Source organism: Temnothorax curvispinosus, unplaced genomic scaffold (assembly GCF_003070985.1).
Source record: "Temnothorax curvispinosus isolate PA1 unplaced genomic scaffold, ASM307098v1 QBEX01014078.1, whole genome shotgun sequence".
In the NCBI taxonomy this organism is placed as follows: Eukaryota; Metazoa; Arthropoda; class Insecta; order Hymenoptera; family Formicidae; genus Temnothorax; species Temnothorax curvispinosus.
In genome coordinates, this window is record NW_020223858.1 from 312,532 (window position 1) to 337,633 (window position 25,102).

Sequence of the window (25,102 nt, forward strand, 5' to 3'; positions counted from 1 at the left end):
CACAAATAACTATATAATAATTTATTAAAATTATGATATAACAATGTTATACACATTATATTGCGTATCGACTGCGATATACAGAAATATATTCCTATTACGTCGATTCAGTGCTTGTCTATAGCCTATCACATAACGATGGCGTAAAGAGTAACAGTTTACAAGAAGATATACTTTTATCCTAATGACTTTTTCGCAAGTGATCACCGTCTTTGTAACAAGGCTATAAATAATGGAATGTTGACTGCCGCGACGGCTGTCGATTACGATGACCGACGATAAAAGTAGCGAGCGAACGTGTCTTGTTAAATAATAATTATTCCTCAAAGTGACTTCATATTTCGTGGATTAAGTGTAACCGTAAAAAGCTGATCGTTTCTGCGAGTCCACGTTATCACATCTGAGGCTTCAGCAGGTAGTGCGAATTCAGTTGTATGGAAGTATCCACGTCTGTTTGCGGCTCCTTGAGCATGTCCTCTGGCAGATTGTGCATGGCCTCCACGCAGTATTCCTGTCCGCAAACTTTGCACGCCTCGAAGTGCGGTTTGATGGAATTTTTGAGTCTCTGGGGATAAAAGTTCCTATATAGAAATATTCCTTTCTTTCTATGTATAATACTTTTTTAGCAATTTAGCAACAATTTGTTATTCGTACAAACATCAGAGATCTCTTCGTTTGTGATGTGAGATGGTCGTAATGTTAAAAGAAAATGCTCAAGTGGCAAATGAGAAATTTTCAAAGTAATAAATATTAACTTTTTTTTCCCTTCTTCTTCATAGTAAGATAGGTACTAGAACTACCAACGATTAATATATTTACTTTTTTATACTGTTTAAATATATTATAAATATTATACATATATTTAAAAGAAGATAAAGGGAGAAAATTAATCAATTTAATCATATATACATATATTGCAACAAAAATTATACGAAAAATCTCAGAAAATGCACATTAATAAAAAATTACAGACCAGTCATTTTGACTGTTTTTAATAGTTCTAGAGTTAAATTCTTTGCTAAATTGATTGGTTCCAATTCAACAGTGTCAATAAAACTCGGCATACTTCGGCAAACGTGGCACCATCCGCTCTAACGAATACGTAAACGGCAAAAGCGGGAATGCAAATTAAGGAGAGAGACGCGATGCCCCATCCGATCGCTTCTGCCCACCATGGATACGTATAATCACCGTTGTGGTAGGTCGGTGGCTCATAATCAATTAAGCTGAACACCCATACAGCCTGAGAAGATAAGGCAATTATGAAAATGCGGATGTGTGTATCGTAAAGATCGCCAACTGCATCAGGAAACGCAACGAACCAGGATTATAAAAGCGAGCAATCGCATCCGTGCAATTGTCATCATCAGATAAAAACGATATACCTTGTATTTTTCTGAGAACAATAATTGCGCGAGTAATTGGCAGCTTGTAATTCCTATCGAGAATGTTTTTTTCGCTTGATTTGCAGCCAGCAATTTTCATTCGTTGCGCTTATTATTCATTGTCAGATATGATAGATTCAACGCGGTATGAAAATTTTAATATCCTGAAACTTTCATTAATATCGCTGTGTACCATTATGAGAAGAGGCGCGGCGAGGAACCAGCAGAACCGGAAGTACATCGATGGCAAGCGTCCGGTCATCTCCTTGACATTATTGCACAGCCGCCGCACGCCGTAGAGCCACGAGATGGCAATCACTTCGAAGAACGCCAGGAACATGATGGACATCGAAGCGGCGTAATGATCTATTAGTTGGAAGAAATAAATACCGCCCTGAGGGCAGTCGAGAAATCATTTAGTAAAGGATGAGTGTGTTAGTTTTTTTTTTATCACGCGAAGTAAACACCGACTCTCGAGTTTGCCGTTCTTATATTATACCTGCGTAATATTCGGCAGTCCAAATAAGAACGAAACGACGCATATGAGGAGGACCAGCACTTCGTGGCAGAGAAGATGACGGTTCACCCAATTCGGGAAACCGTCTTGGATCGACGTAACGACCACTTCAACAACGGCAAACTGAAATCCCGAGATTTACATAATACCGTTAAAACATTGCAAAAGCAAACTATTAACGATCTTCGAAATAGAAAGCTTGTTAAAATACGATTTGCATCCATTAAGATTGAGTAATGTGATTCTGGTATTTAATTTTTCATTTAATGACTAACGCTGCTTGTATATCTCTATAAATATTTCGCGGGACGATACAATTCGATCACGTAATTGCGTCTGTTTATGGATTAGTCCGTAATCGCATTGCACGTGTACACATCGCGTTGCGATAGGAAATAAGGCCTTATGCCTTATCTGTCATATACACTTACTTGACTGTTCAACGAAAGGCAGACCAGCATAAAGAAAAAGAGCACAGCCCAGAGTTGAGAAGCTGGCATCTTGGCTAGCGCTTGCGGATAGATGACGAAGACTAGACCAGGTCCTTGAACGGAAATTATGATTTATCTATAAAATGTCAGGGGGGAGTTAATCCGATGATGTAAAACAGCGGGGGGGGGGGGGGAGAAAATAGAAAGAACAGGTGCAACGGTCTCGTGGATTCTATTACGCGTCTTTTACACCCTTTCTCTCCATAACGTGCGTGGCACACTTATGATATATTGATACTTACATAATTTATCATATTTAACGTGACGTAAACATCATTTCTAATTCTATACGTACCGTCGGTTAGGACATCTTCGACGGACATGTTTTGCTCTAGCGCTATATTGCCGATCGTGGCGAACGAGAATATTCCAACCAGTAGACTACTGAAGGCGTTTATGAGCGAAACGGCGACGGTATCTACGAGAATCGTGTTGTGGAATCGGTTGTAACTCGCGAAACATATCATCGAGCCGAAGGCGATCCCTACAGAATTGAAGACTTGCGCCGCAGCGTTGACCCATACCTAATTAATTAATATATCAATATAACTAACTAAAAATTCAAGGTGAAGTACTCTTTTTGTCATACAGAAAGGACATAGTTTTAATTTAAAGTTGAGATATTAATATTTTAAAGCACAATATAATGTATATTTATATTTCATTTTTCTACGTATATCTTTTACATTTTACTATTATTTACGTTTATTCTATTATTTATCATATTTCTCTTTCTTGTTAGCCGAGAGATCGATTATGTTGCGGTACCTTTGCATCGCCAAGCAATTCCCAGCGTGGATGAAAAAAGAATTGCAGACCTTTCGCGGCGCCCTCCAGAGTGAGGGATCGCGTGAGGAAGAGCACGATTAGGAGGAAAGGCAGCGTTCCTGTCAGGTATCTCACTTGCGCCGATGACTTAATGGACTTCCAGATGGAAAAATACACCATGATCCACGCAGTTATCAGGCACGCCACGAGCTCCCATCTCAAAATTCCCGGTTCTTCGATGCCGCTGCTCATTTGCAGGACCTTGTTGCTAAGTAGAGAGACAATTATTCTTTTATTCAATTTGTTCAATTTATTTAATTAATTCAATTATTCTTTTTTTTAACACTTCGATTCGAAACTGCGACACGCGATTTATAAATCATTTTACAGGCGATATGGAAACTAAATATTTTAAATCTTGTTAGAGAGATGACGTGTATAGTAGTACATAATATTACAATAACAGCTTGAATTAGTTGGTTTAGATTAAAAAAAAAAGAAATTACTCGAAGAACTCCTCGGACGGTGTTCTTGTCAGGTTCGGTCGAGTTCGATTATCGATGGATCCATAACTGGGCAGCCAGCAGCGCGGCGAGTTCCATAAGTTGTCACAACGTGACCATGGTTGCTCTGGTCGGAATGCCGAGAAGAAATAGTAAATTGCGTAGGCTATTATCACATTATGGTAGGTAGACATTAAAAACGATATTACGACTGACGATAGACCAGCTCCTACAAAGACAGAAATATACAGACGATAAAACGGCGCAATTTAAGACGTATATTTCGAGGAGGCTCGAGTTAAAATTTCAGATTTAAATCGCTCAAATTTGCACAAAGAGAAGAGAATAAAGAAGATGAAACGACAATAATTTTAATCCTATTATATTCTCGCACTTATTTGTTTCAAGTTAAGCGCACTTTATAACGCTATAAAAATGATCGCGCGAGAAGCTTTTAACAAACAGTCGTTGGGGATTTAATCGGCAATCTGTCACATCGTGGTTTATCCCATTTACCTTTCAATAAAGGACACACTTGACCTAGGGCGCCGATTGGGCCGCGACGAGTGAACTGTCCGATGCTAAGCTCCATGTACAGCAATGGTACTCCACATACTATGAGTATTAAAAAGTAAGGCACGAGGAACACACCTGAAACGATGCAATCGATGTAAGCGACGTCTCTCCGGTTTATACCGAGCGTATATAATTGTAGAGAACATCGACGGTCTTTCTCTCGAAAAGAAAAAAAGAAAAAAAAAGGAGAGAGAGATTAATCCAGTTAACAGGAAAATATGCCCCAGGTCTCGCCCAGCGTTTCGCTAAACCGAGGTTCGCGCGCGTGTACGTAATAAATGCCTCGACATTAATCATACTGTGGGTAGCGGCAAGGTCACTGGATGTGACTCTTTATTCGCAATAAACGGTGATCCGTAGCGGCGCTACGGATTACGACTTAATTTGACATCGGGCATTTAGCCGCCGCCGCCGCCGCCGCGAGGACGGGATAGGTGACGATTAGTCAGCTGTTGGCGAGTTTCCTTCAATTGTCAAACTCGCTGATACGACTCACCGAGCGCACGAATCTTACTTGCAGCGATTATTATACGTACAACTCGATCTCATTTTCTCAGACGGATTCTCGGATATCTGGGACAGTTTGGTCCATTTGCGTAAGCGCTCGACGATGTATTACGATGTTCACGCGTGTACATACAGTGTAATTTCTTTCGCACGGAAAGATGTAAATTAATCCCAGTCGGCGAAACGCTATATAGGTACAACGCGTCGCGAGCATAAATCACGCGGCGTTATCCGATCTGTTTTTCTCTGTCGATCGCTTCAATCCTGCAGCCGCGCAACGGCGCGGATGACAGTTTTCATTTAGTACGATGCAGACGATATACAAAATAATATATACGCGATCGTACTCGAAATAAATTATCGCGAGGTATTAAGCGAGGATGCGCGGAGATAACAGAGGGGGCCCGATTCAATGTGACGTATCAATAGATGATATTACGTGCGATTTAATTTCTGGCGAAAATCCAATCGCGTCGCATTACAAGGCGGTTAATGACGCGCACTCGCATTAATATTGTTACAGTTATTCGCTGCAGTATCGTCTTTATCACGAAAATGCAATTTAGTGCTGCGGCAACAATGAATATCGGAGCGTACGCATCTCGCGTGCGCAAGTAGAGCCGCATTATTTCCCTCTGATTTTCCGGTCTTCCGTTTAATATGTGATTTCGCAAAATTACGTACGCTCTGTATTTTTACAATAGTACTACACGCTATTTGTATAACGAATTAACTTGGCCCATGCGCATGGGCTGTTGAAATTACAGAATAATTTCTAGTTTATTATATGCATGGAAATATATATTACGCAAAAGTTACAATTAAATAAAAAATGCTCTTTAATATTCTGCAAATGGAAATTATTTTTGTTGAGAGAAGAGATGCATCACAGGAATCTTTTAATTAATTAATTGATTCGAAAATAGAATTACTTAATTATTTAATGACAATGGATTAATTAATTAATTAAAATGTAACTTTTATCCCTTCTCTTATCGGATCTAACTACCCCATATTTCTGTTTATATTATAATGATTAATTATGTTCAAGATCATTCAAGATAGAGTCAACAATTAAATTAAGATAAATTAAGATAAACGTCAAAGTTATGTTTAGATATCAAAGCGTGACGAAGATCGCGTGTGCGGCACGCAATAATCGACGTGCATATCTGATTGAACCGAGAGAGATCTGCAATTTTGATACGATCCTCCTAATCCTCGCGGCGAATTTAAATCGAGACGTCGTCCAAGCGATAAATCATTTCAATCGTGTAAAACAGATCGCGTTATCCGAGCCGGTTTTCCGGCTCTTTAATTTAGACCGGCAGACAGCGAGCGCGCGGGCCGGAACGCCGAGATGATGCTCGGCCGATTATTTCCACCGGTGTCATTGAAATCATTTACCGCGCCCGGCGGCGTAAGCCGTGTTCCAGGCAAGGTCATGTATCAAGTTCCGCGAGCGAGTTGCGCCACGCATCCGGGCTCCGGATGCATCCAGACTTTGAAAATTACCGGCAACACGATACGCGGTCGCGTTTTGCCCGGGATTGCGAGAGACAAGCTCGCCGCTGCGCTGCCCTGAATCTGAGCCTCGGCTTACGCAAGACGTTCGCAATAGATTTTCGCATATAAGGATCCGCCTCAATTCGCTCCTTCCGCGACGGGGTTGTAACTTTTCCTTCGCACGGCACGCGCGCGCTAATTTTATTCTATAATGATCAATACTCTTCTCGACTAAGAGGATTAGCTGGTTCAATACGTGCGACAATTTAAGTGTACGTCATTCCGTTACGATTCGCCACGTCGTTCCCGCGATGAAACGTTGGAAGAATATAGGAAGAACGTTTTTAAAGGGGAACGACGAAGCGTTTCACGGCGATTAAGCCGTGCTCCGTGCTCGTAAAAATTGGAGGACGATACCGCGAACTAGAGTTGCTCTGTCAGCCATTTCGTCACTGACGTACTTCGCGATGCGCAAAATAATCTCGTGGCTCTTATCACGGTTATGCTAATCGCGACGAACACGTCGCGACCGTGTTGTCCGTTCCATTTGATATTCGCTTTATTTATTTTGATCTTATAACTACTGGCAACATCAGCGTGAAATCTCTTTTTTTTCTTGCCCCTCTTGTCTCTCTGTCTCTTTCTTGTCTGTATCTCGCTTCGTAGTAAAACTACTTTAACACTTCGTGAAACTGGATACGATATTCACGTCACGATTACACGTAATTTACGTAATAAATTGATGCGTTTATCGCGAGACTCACCGCCGCCACTTTTGTAGCATAAATAAGGAAATCGCCAGATGTTACCAAGACCGACGGAGTAGCTTATGCAGGCGAGGACGAATTCCATTTTATTCGCCCAATGGGGCCTCCTGGGCTGCCGATAATAGCCGGGATCGTCCGCGTCCACGTCGTCATAGCTGGTGCACGTGGAAGCGTCGTCCTCGAAACTGCAAAAAAAAAATGCCACGCGCGACGTCAAGCTTTTATATTACAAATGTAGCCGGGGCTCGAACGAAAGACATCCACAGTGCGGAATGCGGAAAGAAAAATTGAGACAGAACTCCGCCGAGGGGGAAAAAATGCTACGAGTTATGACAGTTTAATGGAAAAATAGCAATAACAAGCGTTTTATTAAATATTTCGTCGAGCGAATAATATAATTTAATCTCCAGCAGCGTCGCGGAGTGAAAGGATAGGCGCTCGGCGCAGAGAGGGGCACGCCTCTAAATTCCCGGTCGGAACAATAGATCAGCGCCGCGCGCAGCGGAGGGTCATTGTTGCCCGCGACGATTCTTTTAGGACGCTTAATGATTTCACGCCTCGTATTGTGCACCTACGGAAACTGCTTAATGCATTATGAAAATTTATTTGACGGAAAATCACACAGAAACGCGCGTCACGCCGTCCGCCGTGCTGCACGCGTGGAGTGGACGTGCCAGCGCCTGGCCTGCTTGCCTGCCTGCCTGCCCGCTTGCATTTGCATGACACGCGTTCGTTCATATACGCAAGCCCGGTGGCGATCATTAAATATTCATCGTCATTGTTTATAGAGCGGTCGAATTCGAGCGTTACAACGCGATGTGCCGATTAGCGACGGTAACAGTCCTGGTATTGCGCGAAATATCACAGAGCCGCTAATTATACCTGGCGACGATTCCGCTCGCGTTCGCGTTCATGGGCGCGGGGCACGCAAACGAGAGCCGATACCCGGGTTCCTTCCGGTATATCGGCTCTCCCGCGCTATACCGTGAATAAAATGTCGCGTGAAATAGCGTGCGACATAAAAACCGACTTTGCGCGGTGCATTATATAAGCGTCAAGATCGAGGAATTTTTATGCGTTTATTGCGCAAATTTGTACTTTACGGTGCGGTGAGCGCAGAAATGGTGTCAGGCCATGGGGCCGGGCGGCGCGGGCGGCGGAGGGGCCAGGAAAGGGCGGCCGACAATGCTGAAAGATATACGCGACGCACCTGTATACATTCCCGTTCGTTTTGCAACGGAAAACTAATATACCGCGCCGCGGAAACATTGCGGATACGATAATGTGCCCCGTATACGGTGTGTCAATAGCTTTTTTTTTTTATTTATTTAAAGAGAAGATATATGTATCGTCATCGCAAATATGACAGTAACGAAGATGGGTGTCGAATGGGTGTCCCCGATCGACCGAGTTTTCGTAGCAAAGAAGAAAACGACTGATTTAAGATGAATTATACTGCACGATGGAATTCTAAAATTGATGGACGCGATTAGATAATATTATTTATTATTTGAGGATTTTGAGAAATGTATTCCCAGTTTCTCTGTACTTTGCGAATAAATTAATCATTAATCGAATGAGCTGTGGCGTACCGGAAGTGTACATAGTTGCGATGGGCAGCGTGCTCCGCTTCTTTATTCGCGTTAACGATCTCGCAATGACGGATATCGTTTTCCCACGCGGGAGATCCGTAAGCGCGCGCGCGCGTCACTTCAAAAACGAGACGTGACGAGGTCTAAATGTAGGACGACGATTACGGGTCGTTTCGAGCGCCGTCCCGTTTCAATGGAAGAAGCGGTACGGAATCGCAACAATATGTCACACCGCACGGAGCACACCTACTTACAACAACCGGTGCGGGGTCTTACATTGTACACCTATTATCCACTTACGTCTCCGGGACGATACGCCGGAATTGCAGGCCCTGGATGACGAGATCTGACGGCTTCGCGCCGAGCAGCTTAGACGCGTATCGCATCTCTCGTCACGTACGTAGAATCCGCCGCAGCCCGACGAGAGAGGCGAGGCCCTAATCAGAGTAATCGAAACCGGTCTAACTAGACCGGTCTAATTAATGGGCGAATTCAATTTTCGGTTACGGCGCGCATTCGGCGTCTCTCGGAGCGACCAAAGACATCATTTTCGCGCACTGACATTCGAACTCACCGAAATTATACCGGAAATTATACCGATTTCGATCCCCTGACTTTAATTTACGAACGGGACGACGAATCTGATGCAGCAGCCTCCGCGCTTTAGAACAGGTCGTAGCAAACGTCGATTAGAGCTATTTGTAGTAAACTGAGAGCCCCCAATTTCATCGACGTCGATTAACTAACTTGACCCTTGCTCCTTTCTGGATCCTAGTCCTGCCTATCAACAGCGGTCAATTAATATTAATTAATAGCGCGATCAATCCTAAACTCTAAGGTATAATCTCATATGTCTCGTATAAAATTAATTAGATATTTTAAAGCTGATTTTAGTGACGAAAAAAGATATGAACGTCATAAATATTTATATTTGATATATTTTGTAATATATTTCAATTTATTTTGTTTATATTTCAGCCTTTCTGCATTAAAACTAAATTTATTCTTTTCTACTTTACATTCTTCATTCTCTATTCTCAAAACTGTGACCCAGAAAGGAACGGAAAAATTTAGTTAACCATTGATGATTGACGCGACTGACCTTGAACAGCGCGAAGAAATTTTGCTGCTGCATCAACGCGACGAAGCGAAGTGGTAAATTTGCAATGTGCAATTGACTTGACAATGTGCAATTGACGCGAATTAGGTAAGCCTCCGGAACTTTTTACGGTATCTTTATTGTTCGGAGATAATCGTTAGGATTAGTTACGAAGTGCACTCGAACTGCTGCCACGGAGCTCTCCTACTGAAGGTTGCATCGGGCTGCAGCTTCATTTTTATGCGTCGTGTATGCGGTTCAGTTTATTTATAACGTTTACACGAAGTATTAGGCGTTACGTGAGAAACATATGGAAGACAGAGCTTCTTACACATTTTAATCATGACGCTAATTTACGATCATGATGTGTTTTCAAGCTCGGAGTTAAAGAACACTCGCACGAAGGAATAATTTAATTAAATGCGACGGGGAGAAGAGATTTAAAGCGCAAAGATGTGTCGATTATCTGAGTAGTTTGCCAATTTTTAAGATAAAACGTATAAGGTCCGATAATTTATTGGAATTGAAGTGTTATCTCAAATGCGCGCCATCATTTTTCTTAAAATAAATCTTGTCTCTGACCCAATATCATTTTCGTCAAATATGTTTTCACCAGACGTTACATAAACACAAAAACTTCGATTTTATCTTAATTACTTGTAAAATGTTTCTATAGCATCGTAATTATCTCTTTAAAAACAAATTTATTCTTTAAAAATAAGGTTCTTCAAGAAAATAAGAAGAAATTCAACGAGATTCAAGAACACGACACGCCAGGAACTGATCCGTCGTATCTTTTCCGACCAAACTTTTGCGTCTCGTTTTTATAAGACGCAAACGTAGCCTGATCGTTCCTTTTGTAAAGACATATTACCTTCGCGCGAAAGCGCACTCACGCTAAGCGGCGGGCACGCGTGCGCGCTATCACGTGGAGAGATTCACGCGAGGCTGTTTCTTCGAAAGCGCCGAGGCACAATCGTAAGCAATGTGTCTCACTTACGGCGGCGGATGTACCACGTTAAGCAGCTCCGACGGCGAAGTGGGAACTCTACGTATCGTGAGCTTCCGGCCGTCGGAAGAGCCCAGGCCGATCGACGCCTGCAGGGACCTAATCGAGACCGTGTCGGGGAAGGAACGGCCCTGGCTCCCGTTTGTCTCCGGGTACAGGACGGAGGACCAGGTAGGCGACAGTTGATGGCAGCAGGGACAGTGCTGCTGGTTCTCGTCCATGCTGAAAGTCCTCGGTGGATGCACGTTGAAACAATGATGATGATGCCGTAGCTCGACGCTTCTGGAGCTCGATCTGCCGGGGCTGTGCGGTCCGTTGTCGCGATCCGAACTCGACCCGGACCCGGCCTGATCGATCATCAGCCGTGGCTGCGGCCGCCGCCGATGACCTTTATCCCGACGAACGCTCTCAGGACTCTCAACGCGATTGATCGCCCTTCCGACGTTGTTACCATTATCGGCCGGCACAACGAGGATCTCACGTTCGGCGGTGTTCAGTAAACGACCTCTCTCCTCCTCCGAAGACCATTCAGCTTCGATCTCCGGACGTTTCTGACGCTGATGGCGGATCCTGATTACATCCGGATCCGTGTGGTCGGATACGTCATCTTCTTCTTCGAACATCGTGCTCATTTTACGCACGGCCTGTTTGCCGTGGAGCTTGCCCTGGGTAGCATCGCCGTGCTTCGACGGGACGGACTTACTGCCGTTACGCGCTTCGTCGCTGATGCTGCCGCTGACGCCGCTGTCGTTGTTGCCGCTCTCGGTGTCCATAATCGCATGACCACCTCTATAGACAGAGATATATATATATATATATATATATACATATATGTATATACTGGAGGGAGGGGAAATATCTCTTTAGTGTTCTAGAAAAATTGGCAATTATAATACTGCCATTTCGAAAACCAGTTTTTTTCTGGTAGTACCGCTTTAAAATAAAAGAAGAAAAGAATAATAGCATTATAATCTGGTGTTATGCTAAAATCGATGATAAATTACGATTCATCAAAGTGTCGAATAGATATCGGCTTAAATTTCAAACTAATTATATTTTAATTAAACTTTTAGATACATTGCCACATAATAAAATCGTGCGGCAAAATTGACAATTGGTCCCATGTATAATATGTACACATGATTCTTCGCAGGATACGCGAATAAAGGAAAAAAGTACAAAAATTATCAAGTCCAAGTCGAATTTTCAAAGGAAAAATTGACTTCAGCTTTTACCGTGGAATTCAGAATACGTTTGACGATTCTGGAACAACCAGAAAGAAATGAATAAATAACAACGAGAGACGTCAGACCATTATTCGACCAGGCTTCCGCCGATTTTATCGAGAAGGTAGTAGTGAGCGGCGAGGCGATGGAATACTCGTAGGGTTCAAACGAGAAGAATACGTTACACCGTATCGAGCAGCACGACCAAAGCGCGTGTTCGGTCAGTCTGCGACTGACCATTGATGAAGTTCCAGCAACGCGTCAATGAAATACTCTATGCTCGCGAAACTAATCATGTACTACGAAAAATTGTTATATAAGTAATAAAAATTAATTTTTATTATGTATCTCTTCTTTCTCACTTCTTATAGAGATATCTCTCTTATAAAGATTTTTATGAAAAATGTTTGATCTACATATATTTCGTAAATATTATCGCACGAATGTTCTCCAAATGTTCTCCAAATTTCGATGAAATAATATTAAATTTAACACGTGTATCTACGAATCGTATTGTACGCAACGCTTACCGATGCGAACAAGCTTTGAGTGGCGCGAGGAGTGTCTCTCTACGGTAGTTCACACGATTAATTAGCATAAATTGTTGAATATATTAGACACGGTGCCGCGACGAATATCAATTCAAAAAATTCGAATCACTGGCGATTTAAATTGTCCACTGACGAAGTTGAGTCGTTATACCACCAATAAAAATCAACAAGTCGTATTTTATGAAATCATCAAATATCTTCGTGATATAAATGTTTATTACGTCTATTAAAACTAGAACCAAGTAGTTAAGATGACTGGCTTGTGATTTCTTATCAAATTTATAATCCATTTTCTGACACCTTCAGTGACTTTGTTGTAATCACTGTATGTAAATCACTAAATTGATCAATTTACGTTCCCTATTCTGTAAAAAAAAGAGATACGTACATATATTTAAATTTATATGAATATATTTAAATAGTAAAAAAATAAATACACTTTAATCGTTGTTAGTCCTATTCTATTATTAATATCGATATTATTAATATCATTAAATAAATTATTATTGTTAAATATCGTTAAAGAATTGCCATTAAAAAGTCGTTTCTCTATAAATATTTGAAATCAGCGAACCTATTCTCGTAGTTTCAAAAGCCTGAATTTTTTATTACTTTCAGCTTATTTTAAGTACCTTGACTATAGATTCTTTAACGTTAGTATTATTTAATTTTACTTTATTTACCTGTTTAAATTTGATTTTTTTTCTTGTTTCTGTTTTACAACACAAAACCCGCTAAAACAACTTTCTTTCGTCTTGACGTAATGACGAGAAACGGCCACGTGACTGCGCGCGTACTCTTTGCAGATACGACCGACTAACGTTGCGCGACTCTTTACGACGTTCTGATAGCTAGAGATAGTGTCATCGCAGGTGCGCATGGCTATCAATCCAATATGATATGTTACAAAATTCTCGCACACGATAATGTTTACAAATGTCTTACGACGTTCAAACAATTTTCACGCGGGCAGTCATTACGTCAAACAATCGCTGTAGAATTATCGCACTGGCAATTTCTTAAATTGCTTAAACAATTATGCTATTTCTCTTTACGATATCGATAAATAACGAAAAATCAAACAAGCAATAGGACAAAAAATCATGGAAAACAACACGCTTTTATACACACACACACACACACGCGCGCGCGCGCTATCTTCGCTAAGTTCGCCGTGTTTTGCATGGCTGTACATCTCGCGCACGAATTTTATTATAATTCGCAAATACTTTCGAGCACTCGGCATTGTTACGTAAGCATCGTGAAAACTATTTGCACTTTCGGTGATGAGGAAAGAAACAAATCGTGCGCCGCGTCGAGAATACGAGGTATCGAGATCGAATAGAGCGCGCGCTTTTCGGAGCGCGTTGTCGCAGGTAAGCGTCATCCGATGACACTTCCACGCGCGTCACGTGTCACGCGGAGTGTGCGTTACCTGTCAGATTGCAGCGTGCCTCGAAATCGGGATCGGGCGCGTCTCGACGAGCCGAGCAAAAGTCATCCGCGTATCGCTCGAGTGATAACGAGGCTACATCATCGACTATGCGCATAACACACACGTACGCACACATGTACGCGCGCGAGCGCGCGCGCGCGTTTTCTCGAGCGTGTCACGTGTACTATCGTCTGCAGCGCGGCATAGCGCGTGTTCGTTCTGCAATCACTCCGTTTTTCCCCGTTTCTTCTTCTCGGTACGAAACCGCGCGAGGCGCGCGATCGCCTCGGAACAATCGTTTCCGGGCCGCGAAGCGACGACACCGCGCCGTGAACCCGCGTTTCACGGCGATCCGGGTTCGTATACGCCCGTGCGTCGCAATCGCCCGCGAATCGTGACATACGCACATATACGTACACGCACGGACTGTATGCACGCACGCACGCACGCACGTCACGCACACGCGACACACTGTGCAATACCCACACCGCGACGTCAGCGCTGTTGTACGTGCGTGATTCGCGACGCGTGCATAGTTGAGAGACTCAAGTCCGAATCGTATGACTCGCGTACAACTCGGCCGGTTCTGGAGGGGGAAAGGACCGTGATATCCTCTTCTGGATACGTGCCCACCTCTCTCATGGTCAGCGCGACGAGTATTTAGCGGATCATGTAGGGGGGTATATCAACGTATGCTCGGTCATACGATCAGAGAGAATGATGGACAGATAGATCAAGTCTCGCTGTATAAATCAAAGATTTTTTCCAAATTCTGGGGTCAAATCTCGAATACGTATCGGCGAAACGAGAGCGAGGAAAGTACGATGACGACTGCGGAGAAAAGAAAAATTGCAGATGTCCAAGTTTCCAGGTTGATAAGTCGAACGATATGTGAACGTTCGTTGTCATCAATGTTAGACATCGAATTTAAATAATTATTACAACAAAGTTTTCACTTTCTATTTTTGCATAATTTTAATTCATCTGCGAATTTACTATTATTTTTCACGTTATACAAAACTGAGGGAACGGGGCTTATGATATGTAGAATGCCACGTCTTTTTGTATATATTTTAGAATTATATCGTGTCTATTAACACGATTACACAGTAACCGACCAACTTTTAATGTAGGCGATTGACGGCCTCGGATTTTCTTCTCGGCACAAGGTCGCTTTCTCAAGTCCGAAGCGGTTGTCTGTCCGTCGTTAAAGTAACATCGACATTTACTTATCTTTCTAAGGATCTGGTAGAAAGTATAGGCGAAAGAGATTTTATATATATTCTTATAGATGGATTAGGTAACGAGTATTTCTAACACGACTACGTGACAACTTGATTATTATGCGTGGAACTTCTTCCAAGTTATTAATTCGCTTATGCTAATGAGACTCTGAATAGTCTAAATATTATATAGTAATCAGACTAAGTTCATCCTACGTATAGACAACAAGCGAAACACTGGCTTTCGCCTGTTTAATAGCAACCGTATCTACTGCGGTGATTTTAAACCTGCACGAGGCGATCGTCAAGTTGCGTTTTGCTCAATACGCAGACAGTGTAGCAACAAATCATGAAATTCTATCGTTTATGTAATATTTTAATTACTTTCTATTTTATTAAAGAATATTATTTTGATTTTATTCTAATATTTTTTATGAAAAGACAATAATAAAAAACCTTTCTAAAATATGTAAAGATTATTAAACTATTAGATTAGTTACATTATTAGATAGATTATTAGATAGATAGAACAAGTTATTCTTGATTTATCTTTCTAAATAAGATACTTTCCAGAAATAATGTTTAAAGAAGATGTGAAACGTTGACATAAAACTACAATATATGTATACTTTAGATTTTGTCGAGGAGAAGAATCAAAAGAAATGTAAGTTTTTCAGTTTCAACTTAAGTGAAATATTTAATCGTTATAAATTTCTCTATACAGTACGTGCAGTTTATTGCATTTTGTAAGTCTAACTAAGACTATGATTTATCTATAATAATTATGTTATTAACAGCAACACACACACACATTTCTAAAATAAACAACATCTTATGTAAATAATCTTTATTATATTTGCAAATAAGAATTACCGTCTGAAATCTTATAAAAACTACGTGAGTCACAAGGCTGTACATTAAAAAAAATAAGTAACGGAATATCGACGGATGTTTTAATCTATCTTAAGTGGTTTTCCCATTCGGCTCACGCCCCGTTTAACGAAGGTTCCGTTTCCTTTCACCGCGATTCCTTTTACGTGATAAACATTGATTATCGCGTAATACCCTTGTCTACACGTGCACTCGCGGCCGCGCGCGCGCGTTACCATACGGCTGGTAGGATCACTGGGCCAAGGACCACCCTGGCGGCTGTCTGTGGATTCAATTCCCACGGAAGACCGGGTAACGGGTGCTTATAAAGACGCCGGTGTCATTACCCTAGGGTTAAGTATTGGTACAATTGAGCGTAACCTTTGCTTTCCTCGCGCCTAAAAAGGGAAAAATAGATATATCCGCGTGATTAGAATTAAAGCGATTCATCGTTAGGATTTGCGTCGATCAGCCGCGGTAACAGATTATGTTTACACATCGGCGAGTTTTATAACTCAGTTTAATAACTACCGGGTACTATCCGATCCAAAATTTTTCTTTTTTTGATTATATAATAATTATTTAAATATAAATTAAATATTTTGATACTCTAAACATTTTAATCAATCTCTGAGATATACATATATATATATATATATATATGTATGTATATATATGTATACTAAAAGTCGTAGTTTAAGTATCAAAAAAGTCTCATATCTAAATGATTATTATGACCATGAGGAAACAAGTTTTTGATCGGATAGTATACGATAGTTATTAAACTGGGTTGTAAACCACTGTGTAAACATAGTCATAATTGTTGATTTCATAACAAAACCTTCGCCGTAAATTCGTAATGTCACTGAAAACTCGAAAAAATTTTTAAGTGATGAGCGCAACAAACGGGATAAGAATGAACTCGCGGTGGTCGCGTTAGGTGTCCGCGTTACTCGATTTGCATATATCCAAAGTCTGGGGACCAATCCAAATTTTTGGATCACGAAAGGCATGAGAGGCCTTTCACGATAGGGCACCGCGCGCGTTCGTTTGCATCTGACATTCAAACCCACGTGGAATATTTCTATAATTTCTCGAATAATCCCAGTCATTGTCTCTCTCGCGAACGCGCCCATCTGTCTGACGCCGTGGTTTTATCGAAAGATAGAGATTTTTATTCCGAGACCGATTGTACGTCCCAAAATTTATATGATAATAAAGGTTGCCTCGACATTTCCTTGAGGCGCAACACAACACTTACGTCATGTGGCATGAAAAAAGAAACACTCTAACGTCGTCGAATTTCAGTCTTTTTCGTATCCCAACGGCGCGCGGCGTAACAATGCCCGTATCACACTAGCGATTGGCGATTGCGTCTATACGTTTGCGTTTACGTCTCTTGACCAATCAGAAAGTAACTACTGGCGATTGCAATTCGCGATTTTCGTTCTGATTGGTTAAAAAATGTAGACGCAAATTCGTAAACGCAATCGCCAATCGCTAGTGTGATACGGGCATTAATGATTTCCGTTCGCTTCGTGGAGATCTTTCCCGCGAAAGCCGCGGACTTGGAAGAAAACGATACGGGTTGTCTCTTGACCTGCCACGACGATGTATGGCTGTCTGAAATCTAACAAGATCGTAAAACAGTTGTAAAATCGTTCGGTAAATCATTCGCTGATCCGTACAAGTCGCCGCCGCGTTTTAACTGTCGGAGTGCACGTCAGCAATCAGACAGACATTAATTAATCTTCCCGCTTGTCGCGAAACGCATACACGCGCGTTTGCATCATCTAATCCTCAACTCGCAGGTGTACCGGTTTAAATCTCCGATATCGAAATATTGCGCGAGAAGCATAATAATGAACATTGCAGAATCGAACCAGTTTATTTTTCTGAGAAGATAATCGATTTTTTTCCTCTCTCTTTCTCTCTTTCTCTCGACTTCATTCATTCGTTCATTCTCTTTCTATCTCTTTTCCTCTTTCTTCCTCGACGCGCGCGAGCGACGACGATCCCGCGAGATCGCCCCGAGCCGCAAACCGAAAAAGAGAAGTCGCCGAGTCCGAGTCCGCGGGTTGCGCAAGGCGGTCGCCTCGTCATTACGTAAGGGCGAAAACTACAGGCCGCGCGGCGGACTGTCGTCGTCGCTGCGGCCGAGAGGAGGAAAATCTCCAGCGCGGAGTATAATTGCGCGCGTAGTCGGACGCGCGCGGCGCGCGCCGGCGCCTGCAGGTGGTCCCCGCAGGTTTTCCGCAGGTGGGCGCAGGTGGAGACCGCACGCCGTGCCGCGACGGTGACACCCGCCGTGTGCCCCCCAAGCGGGGGTGCCGTCGAGAGCCGCTTCCCGGCGTGCTCCCGATCTAGAGCTCTCTTAGAGGGAGCAACGCACAGGCGGCCGCGCCGAAATAAACTTTCCCGGGTTATGTAAAGACTGGCGTCTCCGCATCGTGGACTGCGCCGGTATAAAGGTCGGCTCTGCCCCCAACGGTCCAAGAGTTGCTCGCGAACTTCACGCCGGCAACCATCGGGAGAGGCGAGAGCTCTACATGTGACCGCTTGCTCGTGGTGCCGCCTTGCCTTCTTTTTTTTATTTGTCTAACGTCGTCTATTCCGCTCGAACGCGCTGCACCCACTCGGCTCGGGACGCTCCTCGTTTTCTTTCTTTCGCGTACCGCGATTGTCGTATAAACGCGCGATCATCGTCGAGCCGGCAGCATGCGTGCCCTGGTAAGTCTGCTCTTCTTCCTGAAGGCTGTCTTGGATCCTATGTGAAATCAAAAAAATATTCAAATTTTCCTGATTCATTTCCGATGATAAACTTTTGGATTTCCAAATTGTAATACAGTCCACTCGATATGCGATAAACATAACGCGCTGAACGACTAATATATGAAAGAGCAAGAAAAAAAAAATAGAAAAATCAATATTTATATCAGTATTTTTTCTTCTCTATATGGCGAATATGACCGATACGGTTTGTAATCAAAAAGTAAAAATAAAATTAAATTGGATAAAGTTTTTCCAGGTTTCTTTCTTTCTCGTTCGGATATTTATAAAATCTGTATGTATTTTACGTAGAAAAGATGTAATAATATTTTTGTTCTAACGAATGCATGAAGAGCTAACTTTCACGTAACATGTGCACGAGTATATAAGTTGCAATTTTACTGGGACTCTATTTAAGGAAAAGCTTTTATGTGTAGCACAGATAAAGTATGATGTGCCACTGCATTTTTGTAACTTTACGAGACTTTGCGTATCTGGGTCACGGAAAAATACACATAAATTACACACATACGGATGTAAAATATACGCGATATTTTATATTTGATCCTGCACATATAATATTAAGCGTTACATTAAACTTTGACAATATGAGTAAAATAGATTACCTCGAGCTCGTATTCATTTCGCTATATCATTAATCTATACATCCCAGATTGGCGTTATTAAACAATGCATTTTATTTATTGTTTAAAAGTCATTTATTCATGCCGGTCTACTTTCGTTATATTTTACCGTTACGATAAATCGTCTGGTTAAAAAAACCGTCAATAAAAACGCGCGCAATAATTTCTCTTTGCGATAGTCTTTCGCGAAATAAAAAAAATGCATGAAGAACGCATTCAATTTTCGCATATATTTCCGCATTAGTCACACTCCGTGCATTTAATTTCCATAACAATAAACACGTTCGATCATTGATTTCTCTAAATCGAAGTCGAAGTTGATCGCCCGTACATATTTATGAGCGGCCGTGCGTGATTTAACGTTACGTACGCGTACGGTATGGGCTATTCATCATCGTATATACGAAAGTTACGCGGCGCAAAACAAGCCATTACAACATTGCGTAATCTATTTAAATTACATAACTCATTAAATCTGTGAGGCTCGGATAATGGCAATATTGTCGCGCGAATCTTGCACCGATGATGACGGCCGACCATGACGAACGAGCCGTTAATTTGCATATACATACATATTCTCTAATTGTTCACTTTCTCTGTAGAAAGCACAAGTTGGCTGATTGATCGAGCCATCTGTTCGGTATCTTAGCGATATTATTGTTGATCAACAATGTTACCGCGAATCCTGTCGGTTTCCCACGCGAGTTTGATCATATACTTTATATCAACGTATAAAAAGCGCCTTGAGCGAATAAAAATCACAATAGAATGTCAAACGTGCAAAATACTGTAAAATATAAACTGAGAAACGTTGAAAAACGTTAAAAACATTTTTTTTAAATAAAGACTTGAATAATACTTTATTTTTATATAATTATTTCTATAACCCATTCGGTAATTCTCAATGAATTGAATCTAAATTGCAATTATTAATCCTCAGTATTGTTAATATTAATTATTATTATGTTATTAATGTTATTAATAATATTAATATTATACGGGATTATGATTCATCACATCAAACTAACGCGTTTATTTACAATATTTACATAGACCGCGATTGTTCGCGCCGCACGGTGAATGGTGGCGGGGAATGTACCAACTAAACCGGCACAAAACGAATCGGTCTCGGTCACCGGATGCTAATAATCGAAGACTGTGTCTATGGGAAAAAGTCACGTTCAATCGTGAGCAACGTAATAAGGCGTCATTAGCGCGAGGTACCCCTCCCGTTCCCCTTACCGATCACAATCGTGACCTACCTACCGACACATTCATCTTGTCCTGACCTTTCGCGGGGAAAGGTATCTCCCGGCGGCTTTACATGACGAGGATTAAAGCACCTGGCGTGCAGACGCGCGCCGGTTCTCCGTGTACCGTCACTAACATCGCGAGTATCTCCTGGAAGTGGAAACAGCACGTCCCGATCGAGCCAATCTCTCGCTCCGCTGGAACGAAATCATTCCGATTAATTTTCTCGCAAATTTGCCCATTGAGATATTTGCGAGATAACGCGAGCCATTTGTTCTCGATTATTTTATGCAGCCTTTACACCTTCGAGAAGTCTATAAAAGTGAATTTAGTGTGATCGTAAACGCTCGTCGCGGAAAAAGTCTGCATATTTATCAACTCAAACAGCGATGAGCGCGAATCGGCGAGAAGGACGCCCGGTGTCATCGTCGGCTCATCCTGAAAATAACGCCTTGTCCATTATTCATTTACGACGATGATGTAATTAACTCGGTATAACAGCGTCCGAAAAACCGTCAATCAACTCCTCGAAACATTTTTTTGCGGATAAACTTCTTAATCTAAAATTACGCGAATTCCAATTTTGAAATTGCAAATTTAATAGAATGCGCACAAAGCGATTGATGCGGATTTAAAAACAACATGTGAAAACGAATTTGTATTACTTCCAACATGAATGATTAAAAAGGTTATCGATCAAATCACTGTACAAGAAACAAGAAACCATTTACACAAATCTCTCATTAATCTTTCAATCTTTTATTTTACAACCTATATAAGCGAGTCTTGAGTCATAATAAGTTTTAACGAAATGTGGGTAACCAACGCTAATCGATTTCAAGACTCGCGAAGATATATTTTTAAATACAGACAATTTCTCAGATATAAGAACAGAAGATACTGACTTTTACTTCTTTGCTTTCAGTTGTTAGCGGCCCTTTTCGGGTTTGTCCACGGCCAACAGTACTTCCAGGACCCGGAGAAGATCGTGAGCTACTCGCGCGATCTCGGCGACACCCGCGGCCATTATTCATTCTCCTACGAGACCGAGGGCGGTATACTCCAGCGGGAGAGCGGTAGCCGCAAGTACGCCGGCACCTCCGACGAGACGCAGCTGATACAGGGTTCCGTGCAGTACAACGCGCCGGACGGTACCCCGATCGCCATGAGCTGGACCGCCGACGAGTTCGGCACCCAAGTGTCCGGCACCCACATTCCCACCCCGCCGCCGATTCCACCGGCGATCCAGCGTGCCCTCGAGTGGATCGCCAAGCAGCCCACCACCCCGGAGCCGATCGAGAAGGACAATCCGACGCAGAACGCGGTCCCCCGCGACAACCGTCAATATCGATTATCCTCGAATAAACGAAATTGAACGCGCGCGCTCGCCCAACGTTACTAGCGTTAAGTCCGTCCAACACCACTGCCCGTCCCTCCTGCCGCTTTATACGATACGATGCTTTTAATAATAAATTGTATACTTTTATAGAAATTCCTCCGAGAGTACTGTCTCCGTGGAAATGTATTTTGGTGGGAGTTACGTCTTTACGTGCTACAGCATTCCCGTGTCAGGGGTGGTTTTAATAGATAATAGCGAGCCATTCTATTCTCGTATGCTTTCTCGTAGTTTGCACATGATCTCATAATCAAACGCATATGGTAGACCGTTCTAAAGAGACGAATCGTCTTTTTTGTTATATTCACACATTTGTCTTCTGTCACTTTTTTGTCATTGTCGTCTAGAACTGAACTGAATGATCTACATTCGATATATGTATACATTCAAGCGTATGTAAACAATGGCATAAATAAGTGAGTACTGATGGAGCTGAGATTATTTAAGCGCACTTCACATTTTTTTACATGTACCTGCCTTTTCTCGAAATATAAGTTTTGTCGAACAATTCTCTAGTCTGCACAACCGTTATATTCCTAAGCTATATTTATTACCTTATACGCGAAGGCAATAAATGGACTGCATTTATTCATTTCTTATACGCGCATTATCATAATTTAGTCATGCAAATTTTGTCCTTGATCATTTAAATAATGCGTGCTCTTTGCAAATTAACTTATTGCTATGGTTTATGGAATTGCGCCTAGGAATTTTATTTTTACGTAAAGCGTAGCTTAAAATGTCAAAGGATTAATATTCGAGATTAATATTCGACATGGAGACGCTAATTATTACCACTATTTATTATCGGGATATTGTTGCGTTGTATCTTCATTAAACAATAGATCGTAAAAGAAGTTTTTGAAAAAAATGACGCACGTGCTCCAAAAAATTTGCACACCACGCGCCGAACTTTCCATAACTTCATAAGCGTTCCAACGCCTCGCTCTAACGCTGTTCTCGTTAAAAATATCGTTAACGTGATTAATGAACCGAACATTTCGCTTGTCTACTCATTCCACCCCGGATGAAGGCCAACAAGATTTGCACATCGACGAAATTTATTTACAGCATATCATCGAAATACTGTCCTTATACAGATATTGTACAAAAGAATTACAGAAATTTATACAGGCGCACATAAATATAGAAATAATTACGACGTGAAGGACCGAGTCTGTCGAAATTGTCGATCTACACGGGGATTAAATATCCCGTCAATTCTCAGATGACCACGATCAGTTTCCCGCTAGGTTTCTCCCGATCGTCCTATTTTCTCGAGTTGACTCGCCTTGACTCGCCAATCCTATATCCTCCTTCCGTCACACAATTTTATTCGGTATTCTTTAGTGCTCTTCGTTTTCCTCGGGGTGTTCGGCGATGTACTGAAGGGCCTTTGCGATTTGAGGTGGTACCGGGGGCGCGGTGGGCAAATGAGCACCCTCTGGCTGGAATCCATTCTCGTTGGCTACGTACGAGATTTGGTAGGTCTGGCCGTCGGCGTCGGTATAGCTGAAGCTGCCGTGTGCCTCCAGGGCCTCGCTGTCGGTACCGACATTGTTGAGATGACCCTCTTCCTGAGCCTGAATTCCGTTACCAGTCTCGTAGCTGTAGTTGTAGGATCCGTCGGGGTTGGGCCCATCCAGAGCTTGCTTGAGAATGGGGATTAGAGTGGTGTTGTCGACGGGGGCGGCGAATGCCACTGCCACGAGGGCGCACAAAGCAATTACCTGGAAAGACAAAGAATCACGCAATGCTTTGAGTTTGTATTATTTTACTTTTAAACTTTTATTTTATTTTTGCGTTAGAATAAGGAAAATTTCTTCCGAAAAATTTTACCGATATAAGTAATAGAGTATATATTGAAAGAGCAAAAATATCATCAACATAATTTATTCTCATTTTACACAATACATAGTATGGTGAAGCATTTTATATCTCTATCTAATAATTTACAATATCCGTTATATATGACAATAAAATATATTAATTAGTCTACGTAAAATTTTGACGTTAAATACCTTTTTATTGTTAGAAGGAAATTTTATAAAGAGAAAAATGTAGAAAACAAATTAATGGTATGACTTACTTTTTGTATTGATTATATACCTTGTAATATTTGTTATAACGCTTGTTTTTATTAACTTTAATTTAAATTTTTAATTACACGGTTTGTGAGCAGTAAACATTAAATAATTTAACATAACAAAGATCCTTGATTATATCTTTAAGTAAAAATTTTGCACTATGATTGTCTGATCGAGACAAATCGCTTTGATCGATTTACTCAATCGAAAGGCACTCAAATTACAAAAATATCGCAGATTCGAGATCATGCGTCTATGGGTATCTGCCACTTGCGTTACGTAACATCTTTTATCCGCACAAAGCTCAAACTCACCAATGGATTCATGTCGAAAGAAAAAGATATATTTTATTTCCCCAGCTGCCAAACTCGGAAGCTTCTCATGCACTGACTTAACATCTCGTGCACGTCTTCCGCTTTATATATCCTCCATCCGAACATTCGGGGACCTTCTGGTAATACCTTATTTAGGCTCCCCTCCATCCCCTGGGTCCCCTTGTTCGTTCCCCCCACTCGAACGAGTCGCAGTATCATCCGAATTTTGCGGATGAGCCGAACGCGCACACACGCACACGCTTGCTCTTCTCTTGGAGGACTTGAGGTCATACATATGCCTAAAACCGCAAAAGGTCGGCGTATCAATTTAGTAAAGAGGTGAACTCACCCGCTTAGGATAGGACAAAATAATCCTGTCATCATGGAAAAAATAGCGTGGACTTTAGCAGCTTCAGTAAAATTTGCGGTTGAAAATCGTGACAGTTGCCAGAGAAATTATGACGCTCATTATGTTCGATAAAAATTCGCGTTTTAAAAGTTACCGCAAATGTGTGAGAATACGTCAAATGTATAATCAAGAGTGAGATATCAATGCGAGCGGTAATATCGCACAAAATATATATAATAATTAAAACATATTAAAACAAAATACTTT

The 25,102-nt window shown here is 41.7% G+C and overlaps 3 protein-coding genes across 11 annotated transcripts; 1 reads left to right on the forward strand and 2 right to left on the reverse strand.

The window, feature by feature from the left end:
• Positions 1 to 6: 6 nt before the first annotated feature.
• LOC112464283 (sodium- and chloride-dependent GABA transporter ine) lies at positions 7 to 14,472 on the reverse strand. 9 transcript variants are annotated; one of them, XM_025031187.1, is made up of 13 exons: positions 9,715 to 10,652; positions 9,187 to 9,253; positions 8,913 to 9,073; positions 7,018 to 7,205; positions 4,181 to 4,315; positions 3,668 to 3,893; positions 3,162 to 3,429; positions 2,689 to 2,917; positions 2,334 to 2,446; positions 1,885 to 2,025; positions 1,579 to 1,779; positions 1,067 to 1,243; positions 7 to 565 (listed from the first exon to the last, which is right to left on the reverse strand). In XM_025031187.1, exons 3-13 carry the CDS (start codon positions 8,996 to 8,998, stop codon positions 395 to 397), a joined length of 1,935 nt encoding a protein of 644 aa, XP_024886955.1. In that variant the 5' UTR covers positions 8,999 to 9,073; positions 9,187 to 9,253; positions 9,715 to 10,652; the 3' UTR covers positions 7 to 394. The 9 variants fall into 9 exon arrangements, with proteins under 9 accessions (XP_024886955.1, XP_024886948.1, XP_024886947.1 ...); XM_025031180.1 differs by lacking the exons at positions 8,913 to 9,073; positions 9,187 to 9,253; positions 9,715 to 10,652 and adding exons at positions 10,712 to 11,509; positions 13,933 to 14,472; XM_025031179.1 differs by lacking the exons at positions 8,913 to 9,073; positions 9,187 to 9,253; positions 9,715 to 10,652 and adding exons at positions 10,712 to 11,509; positions 13,181 to 13,915.
• A 4,063-nt stretch (positions 14,473 to 18,535) lies between these two features.
• LOC112464290 (endocuticle structural glycoprotein ABD-4-like) lies at positions 18,536 to 22,737 on the forward strand. Its single transcript, XM_025031198.1, has 2 exons — positions 18,536 to 18,755; positions 21,615 to 22,737. The coding sequence occupies exons 1-2, from the start codon at positions 18,744 to 18,746 to the stop codon at positions 22,062 to 22,064; spliced, it is 462 nt and encodes a 153-aa protein (XP_024886966.1). The 5' UTR covers positions 18,536 to 18,743; the 3' UTR covers positions 22,065 to 22,737.
• A 397-nt stretch (positions 22,738 to 23,134) lies between these two features.
• LOC112464294 (flexible cuticle protein 12-like) lies at positions 23,135 to 24,570 on the reverse strand. Its single transcript, XM_025031204.1, is given in 2 exon segments — positions 23,135 to 23,815; positions 24,487 to 24,570. Coding segments are annotated over 2 exon segments (468 nt in total). The 3' UTR covers positions 23,135 to 23,431.
• Between the last annotated feature and the right edge of the window lie 532 nt (positions 24,571 to 25,102).